General features: G+C 37.0%; 2 protein-coding genes across 2 annotated transcripts; one reads left to right on the forward strand and one right to left on the reverse strand.

Annotated features, from left to right (window-relative positions):
• Nucleotides 1-3788: 3788 nt before the first annotated feature.
• Sbat (LSMD1 domain-containing protein Sbat) lies at nucleotides 3789-4513 on the forward strand. Its single transcript, XM_071585814.1, has 3 exons — nucleotides 3789-4042; nucleotides 4120-4294; nucleotides 4370-4513. Exons 1-3 carry the CDS (start codon nucleotides 3962-3964, stop codon nucleotides 4471-4473), a joined length of 360 nt encoding a protein of 119 aa, XP_071441915.1. The 5' UTR covers nucleotides 3789-3961; the 3' UTR covers nucleotides 4474-4513.
• Nucleotides 4514-4522: 9 nt separating this feature from the next.
• On the reverse strand, nucleotides 4523-19584 carry LOC139688314 (tRNA (32-2'-O)-methyltransferase regulator THADA). Its single transcript, XM_071585812.1, has 9 exons — nucleotides 19425-19584; nucleotides 18466-19260; nucleotides 18104-18276; nucleotides 16839-18028; nucleotides 12572-12714; nucleotides 10104-10445; nucleotides 6618-6841; nucleotides 4783-6539; nucleotides 4523-4711 (listed from the first exon to the last, which is right to left on the reverse strand). The coding sequence occupies exons 1-9, from the start codon at nucleotides 19521-19523 to the stop codon at nucleotides 4554-4556; spliced, it is 4881 nt and encodes a 1626-aa protein (XP_071441913.1). The 5' UTR covers nucleotides 19524-19584; the 3' UTR covers nucleotides 4523-4553.
• Between the last annotated feature and the right edge of the window lie 219 nt (nucleotides 19585-19803).

Here is a 19803-nt window from a genome sequence, read left to right on the forward strand (position 1 = left end):
GATGTATACTAACAACATTGAAGTAATTTTTTATGACGAAACCATGCTGGACCAGCTTAGAGTATAAGCATTAAATAAAAATATATTAATTAAAATCTCCTCATTATAAGGCATAAAAATTATCGGCACAATTTAAACCTGTTCATATGCTCTAATTAGTAGTTCCAGTAACAGTAATTAATGAGCTTTGCAGCCATGGGAGCGAATGAAATAGTTGGTATCCATTAAAGTTTAACTAGTTCCAAAAATACTGGAGTACTATAATGGGTGCATCTTGTGAGGCGTCCGTTCGAAATTCGTAAGAATTAGGAAAGGTGGTCACGATATAATGACGCACGATTATAATTTTCTATTCTATCGAACTCAGATTGCCACGAGCTGTCTGCCAAATAATTCTGAATTTTGCACCTGCCCGCTTACTTTGGCGGTTTTTCGTTCATTCGTTTTCAGTGTAAAAATTTGACATACCCGTTTTAAATAATTTTATAATATTACTGTTTAACTTTGCCCTAAGAGAGGCCGTCATGGTGTATGGGTAGACCCGTTCATTTTTCCCAACCCCCCTTGAGTTTACTCATCTGAATTTCAGAAACTATGTTTGGTCGTTTTGGCCAGGCTACCTCGAATACTCGGGGTAGCAAAGAAAACAATAAAGTCGTTTACAGTATCGTTTATACTACGAAGGATGAACTCGGTCGGGATAACCGCCAAAGCAAGATACGGGATGAATAATTTTCGGAGAGAGGAGGCTCCCATCCCTCCAATATATTCTTTTTTTCTGAAATAGGCTAGTTAGTTTGCCCTACTCTCTATCCTTTGGTTGATGATCCTGAGAATTACTCTAGCTGCGTGAGATATCAAACTTATTGTTCTTTAGTCCTCACATGATGTAGCCTTTATCTTTTTCGGAATGGAAACTGATCTCACAAAGTCTTCCGGCCAGATTCCTTCCTCATGGATACTACGAATCAGTCCATATAGACTATTCCTCCCACATTTTCCTAAAATTTTATTAGTTTGGCGGGAATGTTGTCCACCCCCGCATTCTTATTTGATTTCATCTCCCTTGATGCCCTTTCTATCTCATCGTCTAGTATGCCTGGACCTAAGCTACGAGTATCTTCCTCTACGTCATGATCCTTTTCTATGTCTAACTTTGTTGGTCTAAGTTCTTGATTATACAGTTCTTCTATATAGTCCTTCCATCTCTCTGGGATCTTTCCTGGTCCAACTATTATCTTACCTAACTTATCTCTAACTGTTAACAAAGATCTTCCCTTTTCCCTTCCCAATAGTGATTTAACCTTGCTGTATAGCACACTAATTTCGCCCTTACTCCGTAAACTCTCCATATCGGCTCAATAGATATTGAATCATGACTGTATTTAGTTTATATATCTTTAAGGCTCAGATTCACGTGAAAGCTACTCTAGAAACTTGCCAATTAAGATCTAACATCCATAACTACTCCACAAGAGGTAAATCAAATCTAAATACTACTTATTGTAGATTGTCATCGACTTAAAACACATTTCATAAGATGAACATACGACTGTATAACTATCTGCCTACTCAGTTGACATCGGACGCTATCCAGAGTTTCAAGTTTAGGGTATATAGGTACCTGGTTACTTGCTCACCCACTTTACTCATTGAATGAATTCTTTTGTGGCAATCTTTATAACATTTAAGAACTTATCCTTATGTGTTAAATAATATTTATATTGACGACATTTAATATGGTTGTACTATTTTTCAACATGAATAAAGTATTATTATTATCCTCTCACTGCGTTTTCCACCATGCTTCTTTTGCTGCCCATCTCAATTATTTATTTAGCTCTTTGTACTTCATTTTGCCTAACTCTGCGTTTAAATTCTACAATTTCTTCTCTCATGTATCTTTGTAATCATCTCATCCGTGATCCATGGTTTCTTTGCCCTTTTCTCATTAACGGTTCCAGTAGTTTCTTTTACGGCTTTCGAAATCCCTTTTTTTATATATTCCCATTTTTCTTTGATAGTACTCATCTCTTTACCCTCATCCATGATTTTCTCTACAGCCTGCTGGGACTCCTTCCTTGTCAATCCATTTAATGCTTCTACATTCCATTTTCTAACCCGCCGCCCCTGCCTTATCTTTTTGAAACGGAAACTACACTTCATAACAACTGAATTGTTGTCAGAGTTCGCATCCGTTCCCAGTCAGCTGTGCGAATTGATCAAACTGTTCCTAAACATATGCATAATCATAATATAACCTAACTGATACCTTTCTGAGTAACCAGGCATTTTCCATGTATACCTGCGTATTTTGTGGGGTGTAAAAATAGTGCTGGTGATAACTAACCCTTACCTCCTACAGAACTCAATTACTTTTTTCCCGCGGCCATTCCTCGTACCTAAACCGTAGGCCCCCACCTCATCAGCATCTCATCCTTCGTCTATCATCACATTCCAATCCCCCATCACTATCAAATGTTTCCCTGAAGGAACACACGCGATAATGTCCTCTAACTGATCGTATATCCTATCGACCTCTTCCTCCGTATGGTTGCTCGGTGGCATGTATACCTGAATAATACCCAAGTTCGTCGGTTCTGCTTTTTTCTCTACTAGTAGTATTCTATCCGTTTCCTGTTCTATGCTGACTACGCTTTTCCCTACCTCTTTATTAAATATAATGCAACCCCTCTTCGGCTCTCGTCCCCGCCGCTGTATATTATTCTATAATTATCACTCCAGTAATCCGCGCTATTCTTCCATCTCACCTCGCATAGATCTAAAATATCTAAATTTCCTCTTTCCATCATTCGCTTTATGTTCTCTAATTTTTCTGTCCTCAAAATTCCACGTTCCTATTCTAACTAATTTGATCTTCTTCTCCTGCGTCTTATGTCCTGCTGCTGTCGGTTTTCCTTGGCGAGGGTTTCGTGGGATGACGACCGCGGAAGACTTGTGTACCTCTCCCCCTGCCGGGCACGACAGAGTCCGAGTAGTTTCAAATATTGAGTAGTTTCTCAATATTTTCCATCATTATAGTCTTGGGAATGATAATTGAGGTGGTTTCCCGTTGCCTTCCTCAATGGTGTTTTAACGTGACACCAGCACTCAATGACCTCACCTTTGCGTCCGCCTCACTGAGGAACAGACGCTGCGTGGACTACCTTTCGTCTGGCTCCTAACCTTCGATCTATGGGAGGGGAAAACCGTATTGCTGAAGAGCAATCGGTCACGCTGTATCCCCCCATCACCGACTCTTTCCATATTTTTTGCTCTTTGTGTACCATTATGTAACCCGTATCTTTTAATGAGTATGTATTTTTCAAAGTGAGTGGACAAGTAAAAATTATCGTTGTATAGCATAGAAGTCTACTTCATATCATGGCCATTTCAATGTGCTTCTGTTTCCAACATCTAATATTAAGTTCTTGTTAACTGTTCATTAATTGACAGCGTGCACAGCAATTTACCAAATATTATAATTAAAATATTGTATTTTCGCTGTGTTATGTACAATCCAATGAATTAACTTGTGCTTTTGTAGAAATAATAAAGGCTTTAATTAATTAAATCATAACAAATTCATCAAATAATTCAAGAAATAACGTGCTAATTTTTTGTTCCTAACTCCGTAAACAAACGCCAAATTGGCAACGTAACTAACTGTCTTCCTGTGTTGTTTCATCGCAGATCGGATCAGTCAGATAATTGTCAGATTTGTTTTACTCACTCGGCCTGTAAACTAACCGAGTCCTTCGATTCGTTCCTCAGTCATGAGAAGACTTCTATTTAGGCAGCCGTCACAAACGTTCACTGAAGACTCGTTCAATAGAATGATTCGTGACTGATTGTCCCAACCCCTTCCGATCAGTTCATACAAATAACTCACCGAATGATGCTTGTGACTGCCTGATTTGTTGTTGATGTTTACGTAGGAGTGAGAGAAACGGCTGCAGGTATGCACAAAGAAGTTCCAAATGAAGCAGAAAATTCACGAGATAATGCTGAGGACATTGATGCCCCAACTCGTAAATTAAAGGTTTATATATTGTTTTATTCATCAGTAAGGCGTCCAACAACCCGTGCATTTTTATAAAGAATTGTTTTGCATTCCAGCCCGTCACCCCTTTAAAACCAGACACACCGGGTAAATTGAAACTCAGGAGTTGGCTGAATAAAAATATGAAAATTGAAATGACTGACGGTCGAGTGTTAATTGGAATTTTTCTGTGCACCGACCGAAATTGTAACATGATACTAGGCTCATGTAGTGAATACCTAAAACCCGAAGGTAAGTGTGTAAATTGATTCACGTTTAAAGGTCACTTTTAATTATGTTCAATTTAATTTTTCGATTTCTGTTAAGATGGTGGCAGTATGGAGGAGCCGCGAGTACTAGGACTGGTGATGGTGCCAGGAAGGCATATAGTGTCGATTAATCTTGACGATATTTCAGAAGGAACCATGTAATGTGTCGCTGTTCTTGAAAATAAATTATTTATTCAATTTAGTCGTAATACTTTTATTATGCGAGTTGAATGTGCTTACAATCAGATGTCTTCATATACGTTTGAGGGAAGACTTTCTAGACGAGAAAGTAGTTTTAATGCAGTGGAACTTTCCATATCCAGTAGAATTGCTATTTCCAACTGATACTTAATACTTAAGAATACGCGATATATTTCAGCATGGGCATGAACACTCTCTCCTGAAAGAAAACAGAAATTTACAAATACAGAAAGTTAATATAGGAAAACTTTCTTCTCGAGGTATACGTACTTAAATCTTCCTTTGATAAGAGGAAAGCTGCAGTCTCAAAAATGTTGTAATGTGCAACATTAAGAAAAGCTTTTATGTCAGCTATGGTATGTTTTCCACCATTAATAACGCCTTTTAGGCTGTCTCCTGAGTACTTTGTGATGATTACTTTCTCTTCAAACACATTTTCAATGCGATGATCAAAGGGATTTCTTATATACTGCAACGGACTATACTGCTCAAGTTCCTGTACCGTCAATATGTTTGTTAAATATTCCCAAAGACATTTTATTGCAACTCTTAGTGGAAGAAATGACGAGATTTGTGTCAGAAGGAAAGTTAAGCATTTTTGAGGGTTGAAAACTGTTTCAGTACATGAAATGGTGGATTCATTCGTAATAAGTTTTGTTACAAATTTGGCTACTTCTTTACGAACTTCCACATTCTCATCTTGGAGAAGACATACGGCTGTGTTTAGCAAAGAGGAAACTATTTCTTCACTGATGAGATCCTCTAAATTTTCACCTTGCAGTGCTTCCTGGTATGAATGTATCAAAGGGAGAAAGTTTAAGAGATTTCTAACTGCTTTTAATCTAATTTCTTCCAAGTTACTTGGCAAACTTTGTTCATGGATAGCACTAACGACTTTAACTGCCATTAACTTTGTATTTTTGTGGTTATTCTTTAATATCTGGCTGGAAATTAATGAAAGAGCAATTGAAGAGCATCCTACTCCGTAATTGGAAGTTGTTACGAATTTTTCGAAGAGTGATATGATTCGGTCCAAAGAGAGTGTCAGTGATGACTTTGAGCATATATGTAACATAGAGTTCAGACAATACATTACAACATTAATTGAACTCTGTGAATCACAAGCATTATCAAGGAGGACATATATCTCATGATTAGGTTGATCTGATAAATGAAATTTTTCCAGTCTATTGCTTAGAGATTGCAGACAGGCCTCCAGCATGTGGTTGCCGCTTTGAAAGCACCCTTGAACAATGTTGTACAAACTTTCATCAGCACATGTTAAAATTAAATATTTTAGAGAGATTGCTGCCCATAAGAGCAGTCCAGGGTAAAAGCCTTGCGATTTCTCTTTCACTGTATGTAATATGGCATGTATGTCAGAGCAAGTGAAACCCTGGATCTCACACAGCAAAGCCCTAGTGAAATAACATCTGCTAGACAGTTTGCCAGTAATGCTCTTGTTCTCTATTAGGCTTTGAATTCTTTTGCATTTAGTTTCATACTCCTCAAGTAAGTGATAATCAACTTCAAATCTGTCTTTCAAAGCTTTTAGACACAGTAACTTCCCATGCAGCCCATTCTCAGAAATTGAGCATCCTTCTAATAGATCAACAATTAAAGCTTCAATTTTTGCAGGGATCTCAATAAGAGGGGTAAAAGCAGATATAGATTTTGCACAGGATTTGCGTACAGCAATATTGGGGCTTGAAAGAAGATGGAGGAATTGAGACTGAAAGTCCAATATGAGCTGTGAGAAAGATGGTGTGCGCAGCTGGGAAATACCCAATGTCAACCTTGAACACAAAAATAAGATGGGAAGGAGATTTGGTGATGTCACATTCTCATCTTGTGAAAAATGTGTGACGGATTCTTTTAGTTCCTTCAACAGATAATTCATCAGTGCTGGATAGTGGGTGTTAAGCTCTTCCACGGTGACATTGCTTCCAACGATGTCCTCTGCCTGCCCTTTTTTCTGACCAATCAGTTTGGGCACTACAGCTCCAAATAACTGCAAAGCAGCATTTCTAGGAACAAATAATGACCCATTTATTTTTAAATGGAAATTCAATTAAACAATACACATGGTTAAAACAAGAACATACCTGATGGCCCATATTCCAGAATTGAAATTCTTGAAACATACCAAAGCAATCTCACTCATGTAAGGTGAAATATATTGATACACATCAGCATCTTGAACAATGGCTCTTAAAAAATGCAGGGCTTGTGTCTGAGGAAGATCTACAGTGTCGTCATTGCAAAATTCTGGAGAGAAATCCATTTCTGACCAAGATAAGAGCTTCGGAATACACACAGGAATAGTATTCTGTAATTAGATATTAAAGAAACGCATGAAGCCGAATTTACATTCCAGCAAGCACAATAAACAAATTTCCTACAATAACCGCGCAGATGTACTCCATATATAAGCGATTCTGGCAGATGGGCAGCATTGATTGAACATGATGGCAAAATTTAATGGACCAGTTACAACAAGAGCATAGCTTTATTTGCTCAGAGGAATTGGAGAGATTCATTTATGTCTCAGCTTAATTTATTTTTCAGCTTAATTTTTAATTTTATTTAATTTTTAAATTTAATTTTATTTTTCAGTTTAATTTATTTTTATATTCAATTTCATTTATTCTTCCCGAACTTAAAAAAAAGCTTTTGTTAGCATAAATCACAAACTATTAATTTTAAAATTATTGTGCTTGGGAATCAAGGGAATTCTAATATATAGTATTTGTTTGCATCCTTTCTATCTCGTCAACGTCAATCAGTCAAGTACTCCTTAGATGGCTACAGATCTTGTAATCACAAAGCCAGTCAAGTTAGCTAGAAGAGTTCCTTGTGGGTTCTCCAATTATTATGTTTGTCAATAACTTGCCATTTTTATAAGCAATTTCCAACACCTTGCTGCCAATAGCTCACATTTTTAATTTCACATGACTTGCTAGTTAATCTCCACAGCAATTAATCAGGATCATATGCTGATGACACCTCATGCACAATAAATTAAAACATGTTAACATGTCACCCTCATGACCAAGGCAAACTGTTCTGCACAGGATATGCTGCAAAGAATGGTCTCGTTATCAACAACAGCTAATCAGTATGTATGACGTTCCTCAACAAATGTTAATCTCTTTAATCAGTGAATCATATATGAGCAGAGCCTCAACTATTTGACCAAGGAAAATCTCCTTGGAATAACATTTTCTGAGATTTTGATTGGAAAATTTAAAGAGATGTACCCAGTAAAGTTGACAAAGGAATTTTTATAATACATAGAATTACCAATTTGTAATTGCAGATACAAAAGCTCCTCCATTGTACTAAGGCCCATTTCCATATAATATATAGAATTTTTTGAATGGGCAAAGTCCTTCAGCCAACAAGCAAGCAGTAAAACGTATGTATCAGGAACTACTGCACACCTGGAAAAGGGTTATTCCAATCTCAGGGTGTCCTAACTCTTCCCTCTCTGCATATCCTCTCCTGCTTACTGTTTATCAGGGAAAATCTATCCTTAAACCCCTCCTAACTTGAAATTCACTACCATGATACTAGAAAGACAGAAAGGTAATGCATTCCTACATTTTTATAACTACACGTACATCCTGTCAAAAAGGCCCCCATTATACTGCATTTGTCATTCATAAGAAGATCCCACAAAATACAAATCAAAATGACATCAAGCACAAAGCCATTCAAAATAAAACTGAAAAATTTCAAACAAGAGAGGTATTCTACTCCATCCAAGACTGCTTGGATATACATTGAACTTTCCCCAAATTGCTTTTAATTGCACTTTTCATTTTCTACATTCCTATGTATACATATTTTTCGTAATTTGTTCTTGCATTGTTTTATAGCTGTTTTGTCTGAAATGTACCATCTCCTTGCTCTTAAGTTTACTGACTAATTGATAGAATAACATTATTATTATTATTATAACTTTTCTAATCCATTTAAAATTAATGCATCCCCACAAATCCTATCCAATTTTATTTAATAATTGTATCCTTTTCATCTTGACAACATGTTCTAGTTCAATTAATACTTTTCTTATCATATCTTAGATATGTACTATGGATGGAAACTCCTTCCTGACAGTGCTTTTACCTTCTTGCAAGATGGTCCCACTTCACCCTGAATTTATAAACTCTATCTACATCTTCACATTGTTCCTTCCACCACATTTTTTCCCTCTTAAGACTTACCCTATACATATTATTACTCATACTCATATGTACTTTATTTATCTTAATTCTGCTTGCATCTTTCCATTTCCTTTTCCATACATCTTTCCAATCATTTATGGAGTAATCCATGCCGAGCTAATACTTTTCTCTCATAGTATTATTATTGTTTCATTTTCAACTTTCATTATCCCTTTTGTCAGCTATTCTCTCCTTTATTCCAGTACACACATCTTCTTGTCCTCACTTAACTCAGATTTATGTCAACTACCATCAAGTAATCCTTCCTTTTTACCTTGGTTACAGCTTCAACATTCCATTTTGCCATTCATATTCTCTTTTTTGTCCTCTTGACTTTATCCTTACTTACACCACATGAATACTAAATTATGATCTGAATGTGCACCCGAAAAACTGAATTAATGATGTTTTTATAAACTATACTTAATCATTAGGTAATCCATCTATTTTCACTCCCTTCCTGGCATTGTTTCTGTGTTCATTGTTAACTGTCTAATTGGATGTTTAAACCATGTGTTAATTATAATGAAGTAATTTCTCTACAAAACTATTTTTTCTCCTGAGTCATACTTTTTTCATAAATCCTTAATATACTCCTGTACTTCAATTTAATGTCTCCCATTGTCTACCACTGCATTCCAACAGTATTGGTCCTTTTCCCCTAATATGATTGTGTGAATTTTGAGGGCAGGCAACCACAATGTCAGGGCCCTTGCTTCCCTCCCTCCTCAGCACAAAACCTGCCTCTTTGGGCCATGTCTCATAGTTGCTGGACTCATTATCATGCTTATGACCATCACAAAGTTTGAAAGTCAAATTCAAGGCTGCCCATCTATTCAAATGAATGTAGCTTCAAAGGCAGCTGACCCCACTGGGGCCAGATACCTTTGCAGCGGCCACATTAAAAAAGAGATGCTCTGCTGGCTACCTCATTTGGCTCTACTGTGAAACCTACCCAGCTTGGGCGACCCTACCAGAAGTCATTTTTTAATGCTCCCATCAGCACAGCTAAAAGAATCATGAGAACACACAGTCCCTTCCACCATATCAAGGCCGCAGTCCAAGAGGTAGGAGGCAATTACTGCTCTCCACAAATTTCCTAATGCATTATTGCCTATTTTAACTCATAATTCAATTTACCTTAATACTTGGAAATTTTAAATTAAAAATTACTTTAGTTCGGGCAAGTATGGTGGAAATAGCTAAACACACAACCTAATTGTAATCAAGAAGTGGGTTAAGTTGGCATACAGCGTAACCACTGACACAGATAATAATGCATCCAATTACAGAAATAGGGTTCCACAGTTATTCCTATTCCAAACCAACACATTAGTACAAAAGAAGCATTTTTATTCTGACCTTGCTATCAGCTACAATTAGCTTCTGCACTAATATTGACAATCCAGCAGAACGACGTGTGATGGAAGCCCTTCCTTCCTTCCTCCCAACTGTTTGCTCCAAACAGTAATTTAGCATCTTGAGGGGCAGCTCCTTGAGTCTGGGATTTGGGTTGGATGCACAGAAGATAGCGAATGCTGACAAAGATTTGCCGGCTGATTCGATTGCTCCTTTGTGACGACACTTCATTAGAACACGTATAATCAAATGGCCACAGAACTCTACGTCATGCTCCTCAATCAATGGACCCCATTTATTTTGGCTAAGATTAGTGGCCAAGGCACTAGCAAGCTGGCAACATACCTGCAACACACAAGAACTGCATTACGTACTGCTTGACTATTGGTAGTGAGACTTAAAGTCAAGGTTACTATAAAATATTGAAACTAAAAACAAAAATATTTAATTCAACCATGAATAAATGATCACATATTGTTCCACCTGTCAATGCACCACCCAGTTTGATGTGGATACTTATCACCAACAAATGAATGTGGGGATTGGCATGGTGTGGTGGCTAATGTACTGGCCTCCCACGGAGAGGGTGCAAGTTCAAATTCTGGAGACAAATATTTTTCAGTGGTATCCCGATCTCTACTTGAGGTGCTTTGTGGAGTACTTTGAGTGACTATGATGTCCATTGGATGGGACGTTAAACTATGGACACCTTGACGCCTTTCGACAAGAGTAGGCTAATGCCGACGCCAGGCCTCCACCCTTCCTTTCCCATCCATGCCTAATGGCGCAAATGACCTTGGCTGTCAGTTGCCTCCCCAAAAAAAACTACTATAATGAATGAATGCTACATTTTCTAACTTTTTTAACCCAACACAGACATGTCAGATCTGGTACGATAATCCCTGGCCAGTAGGCTTCTCATTAAACTTTCTTATCTGCAAAGTTAATCTTTGATTAATGTAATAGGAAGCAGATAAATATGTTTTGAAAATATATGAAGAAAGTAAAAAATTTTAGCTCACTCTGTACTATTATTTCATTTGCATAAATCAATAAAGTAAAATGAATAATTTAGGAGTCACCCTATCCTGGATTGGGAAGTTTCTCAGATGATGTGGCTATCTGCTTCTACTACATGATAAAGTTGCCCAAAGAAGTTTGCAGCAATGCTTTCTTTTTCTCTCGTTAGCTTTGTTTGCAACAAGTATATAAGATGATAGCACTAATTTCACATCTTCAGGTAATGCTGGGATCATCTTCACAGAAAATAGTCATACTTCCAAACGTCAGAGGTGCTATTATCAAGTCTCTTTGTTTTAAGGGTTTAGAAAGGAGGAGCTTCTTCAATCCTAAAATAATCTTTCTTCCTCTGTCTGGCGAGTTTTAAGCGATCTTCAATAGTCAGTTCTTGAGTATCAGAATCAAACAATTCTTTAACATTTTCAGGCTTGACTTCAAGGCCTAATTGCCTTGCCATATCAACCACAGTTGCAGTAATATACTCATGAGACTCATTAATGCCTTGAAAATCAACTGCCGATCGAGAATATCAATTTTGTCTGAGCTCTTCCAAGATTCCTTCTTTCCCACGATTCACCATTCATTTTACCACAACTTGGATTAAATGAATTCCAAAACTAATTAAAGGAACAAGAAACTTCAACATTACTTTCTGGAATTGCTTTAGCAAACATTCACTCAAGAAAGATAGTGCCCCTTGAATTCAGTTAATAGAAATCCCTTGTTCATGAGTTAAAAAAACACAATCATACTTTGAGGCAAGAATGACCTCAATGTTAGGGTGAATGCCATTAAATGACAGCCATAAGAAATTCCCAAGATGAGTAATGCTTTGAAAGATAAGATTTCAATCCTTAAGATTTTGCTGGACAACAGGGATGCATCCCAGTCTTCAAAATGAGTAGTGGTAACTCAAGCTTTTGAGTTATTTCACCAAATCACCAGTACACTTCGCTTGTTGATGTCTTTCAAGACTTTAGGATTTTTACTGTGTTACACAGGGATTGGTTTTAGCTTAAATGCTACAGCAGTATTTGAAACTCAATAATAAGCGCAGCAAAGAAAAATATAAAAAGAGGATTACCACTCAGGCTTAATCTAAATTAAAAGCCATAGGGGTAATACTCTTCTTGTATTTTTGAAATACCTCTAGGTCCAGTCTCCATCTATTACGTAAGTGCAATGAAGCATAATAAAAATAGAATTGGAAACCACAAACCGTGTAATTATGTCTGTGGATTTATTGAAGTGCTTAATCCCCACAGTTTCAACTCCCCTGTCAACTGATCCCCTGCACTTCCATACAAAGAAGATTTATCACACTAAGTATGTATTTTGTCTTAATTTGAAGCTTTGAAATAATGTACGCTTGATAGAAAAAATAGAAGCAATAGATACTCCTACATGCAATTAATGATGTTTAAGAGTTCTTACATGCATATTTACCTCACCTTTAAATTTAGCCATATGCAATTGAGAACAAGTTCTGAGGCACCAAATAATTCATCAACCTCAACTTCATCCAAACATTTGGCATTTTCATGCACTGCACAATCAATTGCAATTCCCATTTCTGCAAATGATGGAGCCATATCTACAAGGGGTGAAAATAAAGTGTTCGTCAGAAGGGACAGCAAAGAGGTACGTATTCACCCAACAAGGAAGTAATCTTAAACATGCTTGTGCTGTACTTGTAAGTTAAGTCAACAGGTCAAAACATCCACAGAGACCAGACTAGACCAAAAACTGGGATACTAGAATTAACATCAAAGGTTGAGTTGACATACCAATATCAGCAACAACTACATCAATTTACTTAGCCAATTTTCAACTTTGGTGTTTTGTGTTAGTGTTACTAAAATATCAGATTCCCTAATCCCTTTTCATACATGGCTCCACAAGCTGAGGGAGTAACCACACATACTGCAGCCTTCACTCTTGCACACATCATCTGGAGGAAATGACAATCCTCCCAAGAACAAGAGTAATTTGAAAAGTCCCGGAATGGTATAGAAATGAATGACTTCACCAAATGAAACTTTTTTATTTTTCAATTTAGTCTCCCTAAACTCTAATATACAAGGTCCAGCTATGTTCCAATATCTTGATCCCATCTCAAAAATTTAGATTCCTTCAGGCCTGAAAATACCTTCTATTTTGGCTGTTTATTCTTTTTTTGAAGACAATCTCCATCCACCAGGGAAAATTTTCACCCACGTATCAAGAGCCTTCGCCGCAAAAATTGTGCACAACAAAGACCTGGATCTTTTGGAAATAAGTAGCTTCACTGATGAGTACGTAGTAGTAGCAGAATTAAGATCAACCTCAGAATCTTTCATCCTAGTAAGAGCCTACTTCCCACCAAGCCAAGATATCCTACCTTTCCTAACCTAACTCCAAGCTACAGTTGAAAAATTTAAGCACAAACAAATTATTGTATTCATGGACTCAAATGCGAAGAGTGAAACTTGGTTCAACCCAACAACAGACTCCAAAGGAAACCAACTTGAAGAACTCATTTCATCATCCAACTTATTTACATTAAATGATCCCGGTGCACAGCAGACATTTCGTAGCTTAAACGGATCCTCTGACATCGGCTCAACTCTGATCAGCACATCATTACTAGGAAAAGTCAGAACATGGCAGGTCATAGGAGACCTAATCACTGGTGACCACACACTAATCACCTTTAATATTAGAAAAATAAAAAGACACCACTTCCAAAGATTAGATTCAACTTTGGAAGCACAAATTGGGAAAAATTCCTAAATAAATTAATCATCTTCGATAGAGATTTACTATAGACTCCAACAAGTGAGCATATTGACCTCTGCATAGACAGGTCAACTACAGCAATAAACAAAACCATGAATGAAAGCATACCAAAATACACTAAAACAGAAAACCAACACCCCTGGTGGACTGTGAAGCTAGGACACTTGAAAGCGAAGGTCAATAAACTTCATTCCGAATACCAGAAAGGTATAACGGAAGACAAAAATATTATAAAAAAATATTATATTATTATTACAGTATTTTAAAATCAAAAGAAAAAGACCATGCAGATTCTAACTCTTTTCGTCCTATCACACTCCTCCCTGACCTATAGAGAATATTTGAAAGATTAATTAAAGAGAGAATATATATAATTCGCGACGACATGCTATATCATCCTAATCAGTATGGCTTCAGGAAAAACTGAAGTACATCAGACGCAGCCAAAGCCCTCTTAAATAACTTAAATACACGTTAGTGGTTTTCATTGACATAAAAGGTGCATTTGACTCTGTTTGATGGCCATCTGTCCTTCAGGAACTTAAAACGCTAAAAATTCTGTCGAGCCTAATTAGACTCTTTTCAAATAGACAGGTTGTATACAAAATGAAAACTATTTCAACAAAGAAAATCCTCACCAGGGGCTGCCCACAAGGTTCTGTTTTGGCCCTGTTAATGCGGAACCTTTTTACAAACCATGTCTTAAGGAAAGAATTCCCCATGGGATGTAGCTTAATAGCTTTCGCCGATGATATGGCTTCATCTATTGAAGCTAACTCAAGAGCTAAAATGTAGCAGCTGACAAAAAATTGTATTGGACAAATAGAACAATGGGCAATAGTTAATAAATTGGTAATTTCAACAACCAAGACAGAATACATGGTCTTTGGAAATAAAATGCCTAGGAACCCCACTGTTAAAATCTACAATAGCAATATCCGACACACATTATCTTTTAAGTATTTGGGTATCATGCTAGACGAAATATTAACTTATCAGGTCCACATTAATTTCATAGACAGTGAAACCAAAAACTTTTTCAAGCAGCCAGTAGGTATTGCAAAACTAATTTTGGAACTGACTCCCTTCAATTGATATACAAAGCTGTAGCAATACCATTGTTACCTACGGCTGCTCCATTTGGGGTCATAAGGTTAACTACAGCAGAATCGAAAGAAAACTTAGAGAAGCACAAAGACCCTGCCTCTTAGCAATTAGCAAAGGTTACTCGACAATCAGCACGGACGCACCATGATTAATTACCGTACAACCACCTCTAAAATACGAGGTTATGGAGAAAATTAGCATAATCAAAGTCAAATCAGGCAAAGGCACAAAATACTTCAACTCTGAGATCGAACACAATCATGCCCTAAGCAAAAAACAATTAAAAGAAATACTCAGGGACAAACAATTCATCAGCGGAATAAAGACTGGTAGAATTCCGATAAAGGCATTCACACTAAAGAAATATTCCCAGATGCCATTCAAAGGATAAATATGAAATTCAAGCTAACTAATAAAGCGACACAACTCCTATCCGGCCACAAAAATTTTTAACACTACCTAATAATACTAACTACCTTTTAACACTACTAATCTATGTAGTACCTGCCTAACAGAAGACACCGCTAAGCATAGAATTGAGGAGTACCTACAGTAGTAAAACACCCAGACATGAAATTTGGCACAGCATGGATTATAAGAAAACCGAGATTCGTGAGATTGTGCTATTTTGCCTTAAGCATAAAAGCAACCCATTATTTAAAATGGCGCAATAAAATTTGATAATGGCACAATAAAGTTTGATAAAATTATTAATTGTATTGTTTGTTTATTGTATAAATAAAATTGTATGTAATTGCTATTTTAAGTTAACATGTACTATTTTGCCTAGTGTACTCTTGTATGACTCTGTAAACTGATGTGTTATCATAAAATAGTATTTATTTATCATACTAATTATTATCTCTAATTGAACTAAATTTGGGTTGCATGTTACTGTGGTAATTTAATGCCATTATGTCATCTTGTTTGATATTTCTATTTCTCATGTTGTGTAATTGATGTTAATTATATCAGAATAAAAAAGGGGGATTAAGGAACTGGGAAACTGTTCTTAAACCTGTGCCTAACCAGAATATAATATAACTGATCCCCTTCTGAGTCACCTAGCATTTACCATGTATACAACTAACCCCTGTCTCCTGCAGAACTCAATTGCTTTCTCCCCACGGCCATTCCTCGTGCCTAAACCATAGTCCCCCACCTCATCACCATCTCTTCCTCCGCCTACCGTTGCATTCCAATCTCCCATCACTATCAAATGTTTCCCTGAAGGACACAGGCTATTATGTCTTCTTAACTGATCGTATATCCTATGGACTTCTTCCTCCTTCCAAGTTCTTCAGCTCTGCTTTTATCTCTACTCGTAATATTCTATCCGTTGCTTGTCCTATGTTTACTACTCTTCTTCCAAATAAAGACCTCTATCTATCTATCTTCCTACCTCTTTATTCAATATTATGGCAACCCCTCGTTGGCTCTTGTCCCCGCCGCTGTATATTATACTATGACCATCACTCCAGTAATCCTCTCTATCTTCCATCTTGCCTCGCGTATACCTAAAATATCTAAATTTCCTCTTTCCATCCCTCGCTTAATATTCTCTAATTTTCCTGTCCTCAACATTGGCCAAACATTCTAAGTTCCTATTCTAACTAATTTGGTCTTATGCATTAAACTGCAATGCCCACCTAAATTTAAACTCCAGTATGCATTATACACATGATTGCCAAGAAAATATTAATGAAAAATAACGATAGTTATGCTTAAAGGCTTTTTCATTAGTCAACTCACTTTTCATTAGACATTAGTCAAGAAGAAAACTTACCTCTCTCATAAGTTTGAACCTTTCCCATTTAATTCATATGCACATACCCAACTCTGCATCAGGCTTCGATGAAAGTACTCCCAAAGCAAAGTTTATCAAACTGTCAACAAAATTCATTAACCTCTTTGCTTGAACCTCCTTCATTTCCAGGTGAGATAAAATATCAGGACTAGAAACAATTCTGTGGAGAATATTCAGGATTCCATGAACTGGAGCACAACTTGCACCTCTCAAAACATTCTGTTCAAGCTGTGCTTTCTGCTCCTCAGCAATGGACAGGAGCGTATCAACAAATGGCATTGTTTCATCACTCAGAGTAATAGTTTTTTCACAGAATCTCCAGTGAATGAGACATTCTGCTAGCACAGCACCACTTTCTATTTCATAAAACATTGATGAACTGCACACACTCAAAGCTTTTTTCCACAACTTGTGAAATAGGTCTTTGCTAGGAGGGTCAAAATGCCCTTTCAAAATAACACTGGCAACGTCCCGTATATCAGCCACAGAACCCATAATGCACCTCAGGAGGATGTTAAAGATACTAATCCCCTTGAACCTTAGACCCACTTCATTCCTGAGCCAGCGTTCCCTTTGGAAGTACTCTCTTGGTCTTAACTCCTTACGGTGAGATTTGTTTGCCACCAGAAGACAAATATTATCCAGAACAATTTGAAGAAGGCAAATGGAGGTGATTCTTCTCTGGTAATTTGTACCAGGAACAAAATTATTCATTATAAACTTTAGTAGCCAATGAAAAAAGCCAATAATTTTCTGAGCTTCACACAGATCTCTCCCTTCTGTGGAATTATTTTCCAAGCAAGAGCAACAGTATGCACTCTTCAAGCGGCAAATGAACACCTTAAAAGAAGTAACAGTGGACTGCCGAAGTTGTGCACTATCAACATTAATATTTTCTTCCAGAAATAAGCACACCAAATCTATTTCACCTTGGGCTGGGATTAATGTTGTCTTTGTGCAAACACAAACAGCAGCAAATGCTTGGCCCCTTACGTCTTCACTTAAGTGACTAGCTAATTCTTTTAGAAGTTCGTAGTCCATTTGTTTCCACTCCAAAAGTCCAAATTTCCGCCCTATCCTAAAAAGTGAAACTGCGGAAAACAATGATGATAAGTTGCCAGACTTCAAGAGATCTGAGAGTATTTCTTCAATGGCCAATGGCAAGGCTTTCAATGTGTCTGGTATCCAGTAACTCATTAAGTTATCTCTGGCAGTTCTGAAAGGGTAGAATTACAAGCATTATGGCAAGAGGTGTAGTAAAAGGTAACAAAACTACTTTCCACCAACTTACCTGTCTTTCCCAATCATTACGGTTTTCAAAAGGCAATAAAAACTCGTCATCCATTGATCTAGTGTTATTTCTTTTATAATTTCTCTATAAGAATCTGCACCCGCAGACACCAAATTAGGGAAATACAAGCTATAAATTAGTCCACTAGGAATACTTGGAAACTTGGTTAAAGCCTGAAAAAGAATGTTATGTATTTACTTGAAGCCACATACCATGACCAAAACTCAATGCATTAATTCTTGGGGGCGCGAGGCGAAAATACCACAATATATCATCTTACGCGCAAAATACAAGCAAATAGTAAAGGACATACTCAAAGGCGAAAGTCAACCTCACAAAAAATGGGTCGTTTTTGTAAGTACCTCCTTAATTCCATACTTTTGAAGAATAGCCGTCAACATTACATATTTGCATTTCATTCGCCAAGGCACTTCCAACATGATTATTTCCAAAGCGTTGGGTAAATTTAAGAAATCATTGGATAACTTCCCGTCCTGTCCAATTTTAGCAATAATCCCAAATACTTTTCTCAAGATTTCCACCTTAATAGGTCGCACACCAGGAACTGAATTCTCCCAGTTATTATTCACAATGCGGAAGACTTTTTCGATGTAAATAATGAAATATGGTTCATCGATCAAATTAAGTGTACACAACTCTTCCATCCTTCTCAACCAAACGGGTAACAATTTAAATGACATGTAGGTAGCATTAGTATAAGCGTTGCAGTGTTCTTCCATAAGATCAAAGACCAACATAAAAGGCGATATTTTCTTGTCTTTCATTGCACCTAAATGTGGGACATAAAATTTCTTCAGCAACTCACAACCAAAACACTGCATGGTAGACCAAGTAACACACAGGCGAAAAAAAGCAGCCCTGTTTACGAAAACTGAAGGCCCAGGTGAACCACAAGGAGAAGGTAATAGCAGTATACTTCCACAAGTTATGCATTCACAGAGTATTTCATCAGACGTTTCGTCTTCAAAAGCACTTTTCAATAGTATACACAATGCAGTTGAGAGTAAAACCTGGACCTCTTGATGAAGTATGCCGCTGGCTAGGACTTCCACAATCAATTTCACCAGATTGATATTTCTAGACGAATGTCTACGGACAGTTTCACTATTCGACCGCCGAATAAATGCAACAAAGTTCTGAAATATATACCAAACACAGGTATGACATACATTAAGAAGTGAATGAAAATATTTACCACGCATATGCATTTACATTTCATTCAATATTCATATAAATATCCATCACTGGGCATACGAATTGAACTTCCCTCCGTCCACATTATGTGTATATACGTACTTACCCGAATATTCTCCTTTTCGGCATCATTTTTCTTGCTATGAATACCTTTAAGATGTTCTAAAAAACGATCAAAATTGTCCGTAATCCCTTCCATTATCATGAACACATGTTTTCGTCCTTCGAAAAATCAGCAATAATAACGTAGGAGCTTGATCATTGGTTTTCACTCCCGGGCTGAGACTTTTAATGTGTTAAGAACTGTTTTCTTTGGGAAGTCCTCTCGAAGAGGGCGTTGTTTTACAATGAAAGTACGTCGTAGTTAATCGCTGGTCATTAGATGGCACTGACGTCTCATTACTGCCGTGAGGGGTGAATTCAGTCTTCCATAGAATTTTATTTTAAATATTAATCCCGAATAAAAACTCAAAGACTTTCGGTTG

The sequence above is a fragment of the Hetaerina americana genome, unplaced genomic scaffold (assembly GCF_022747635.1).
Source record: "Hetaerina americana unplaced genomic scaffold, ioHetAmer1.1.p SCAF_2, whole genome shotgun sequence".
Taxonomy (NCBI): domain Eukaryota; kingdom Metazoa; phylum Arthropoda; class Insecta; order Odonata; family Calopterygidae; genus Hetaerina; species Hetaerina americana.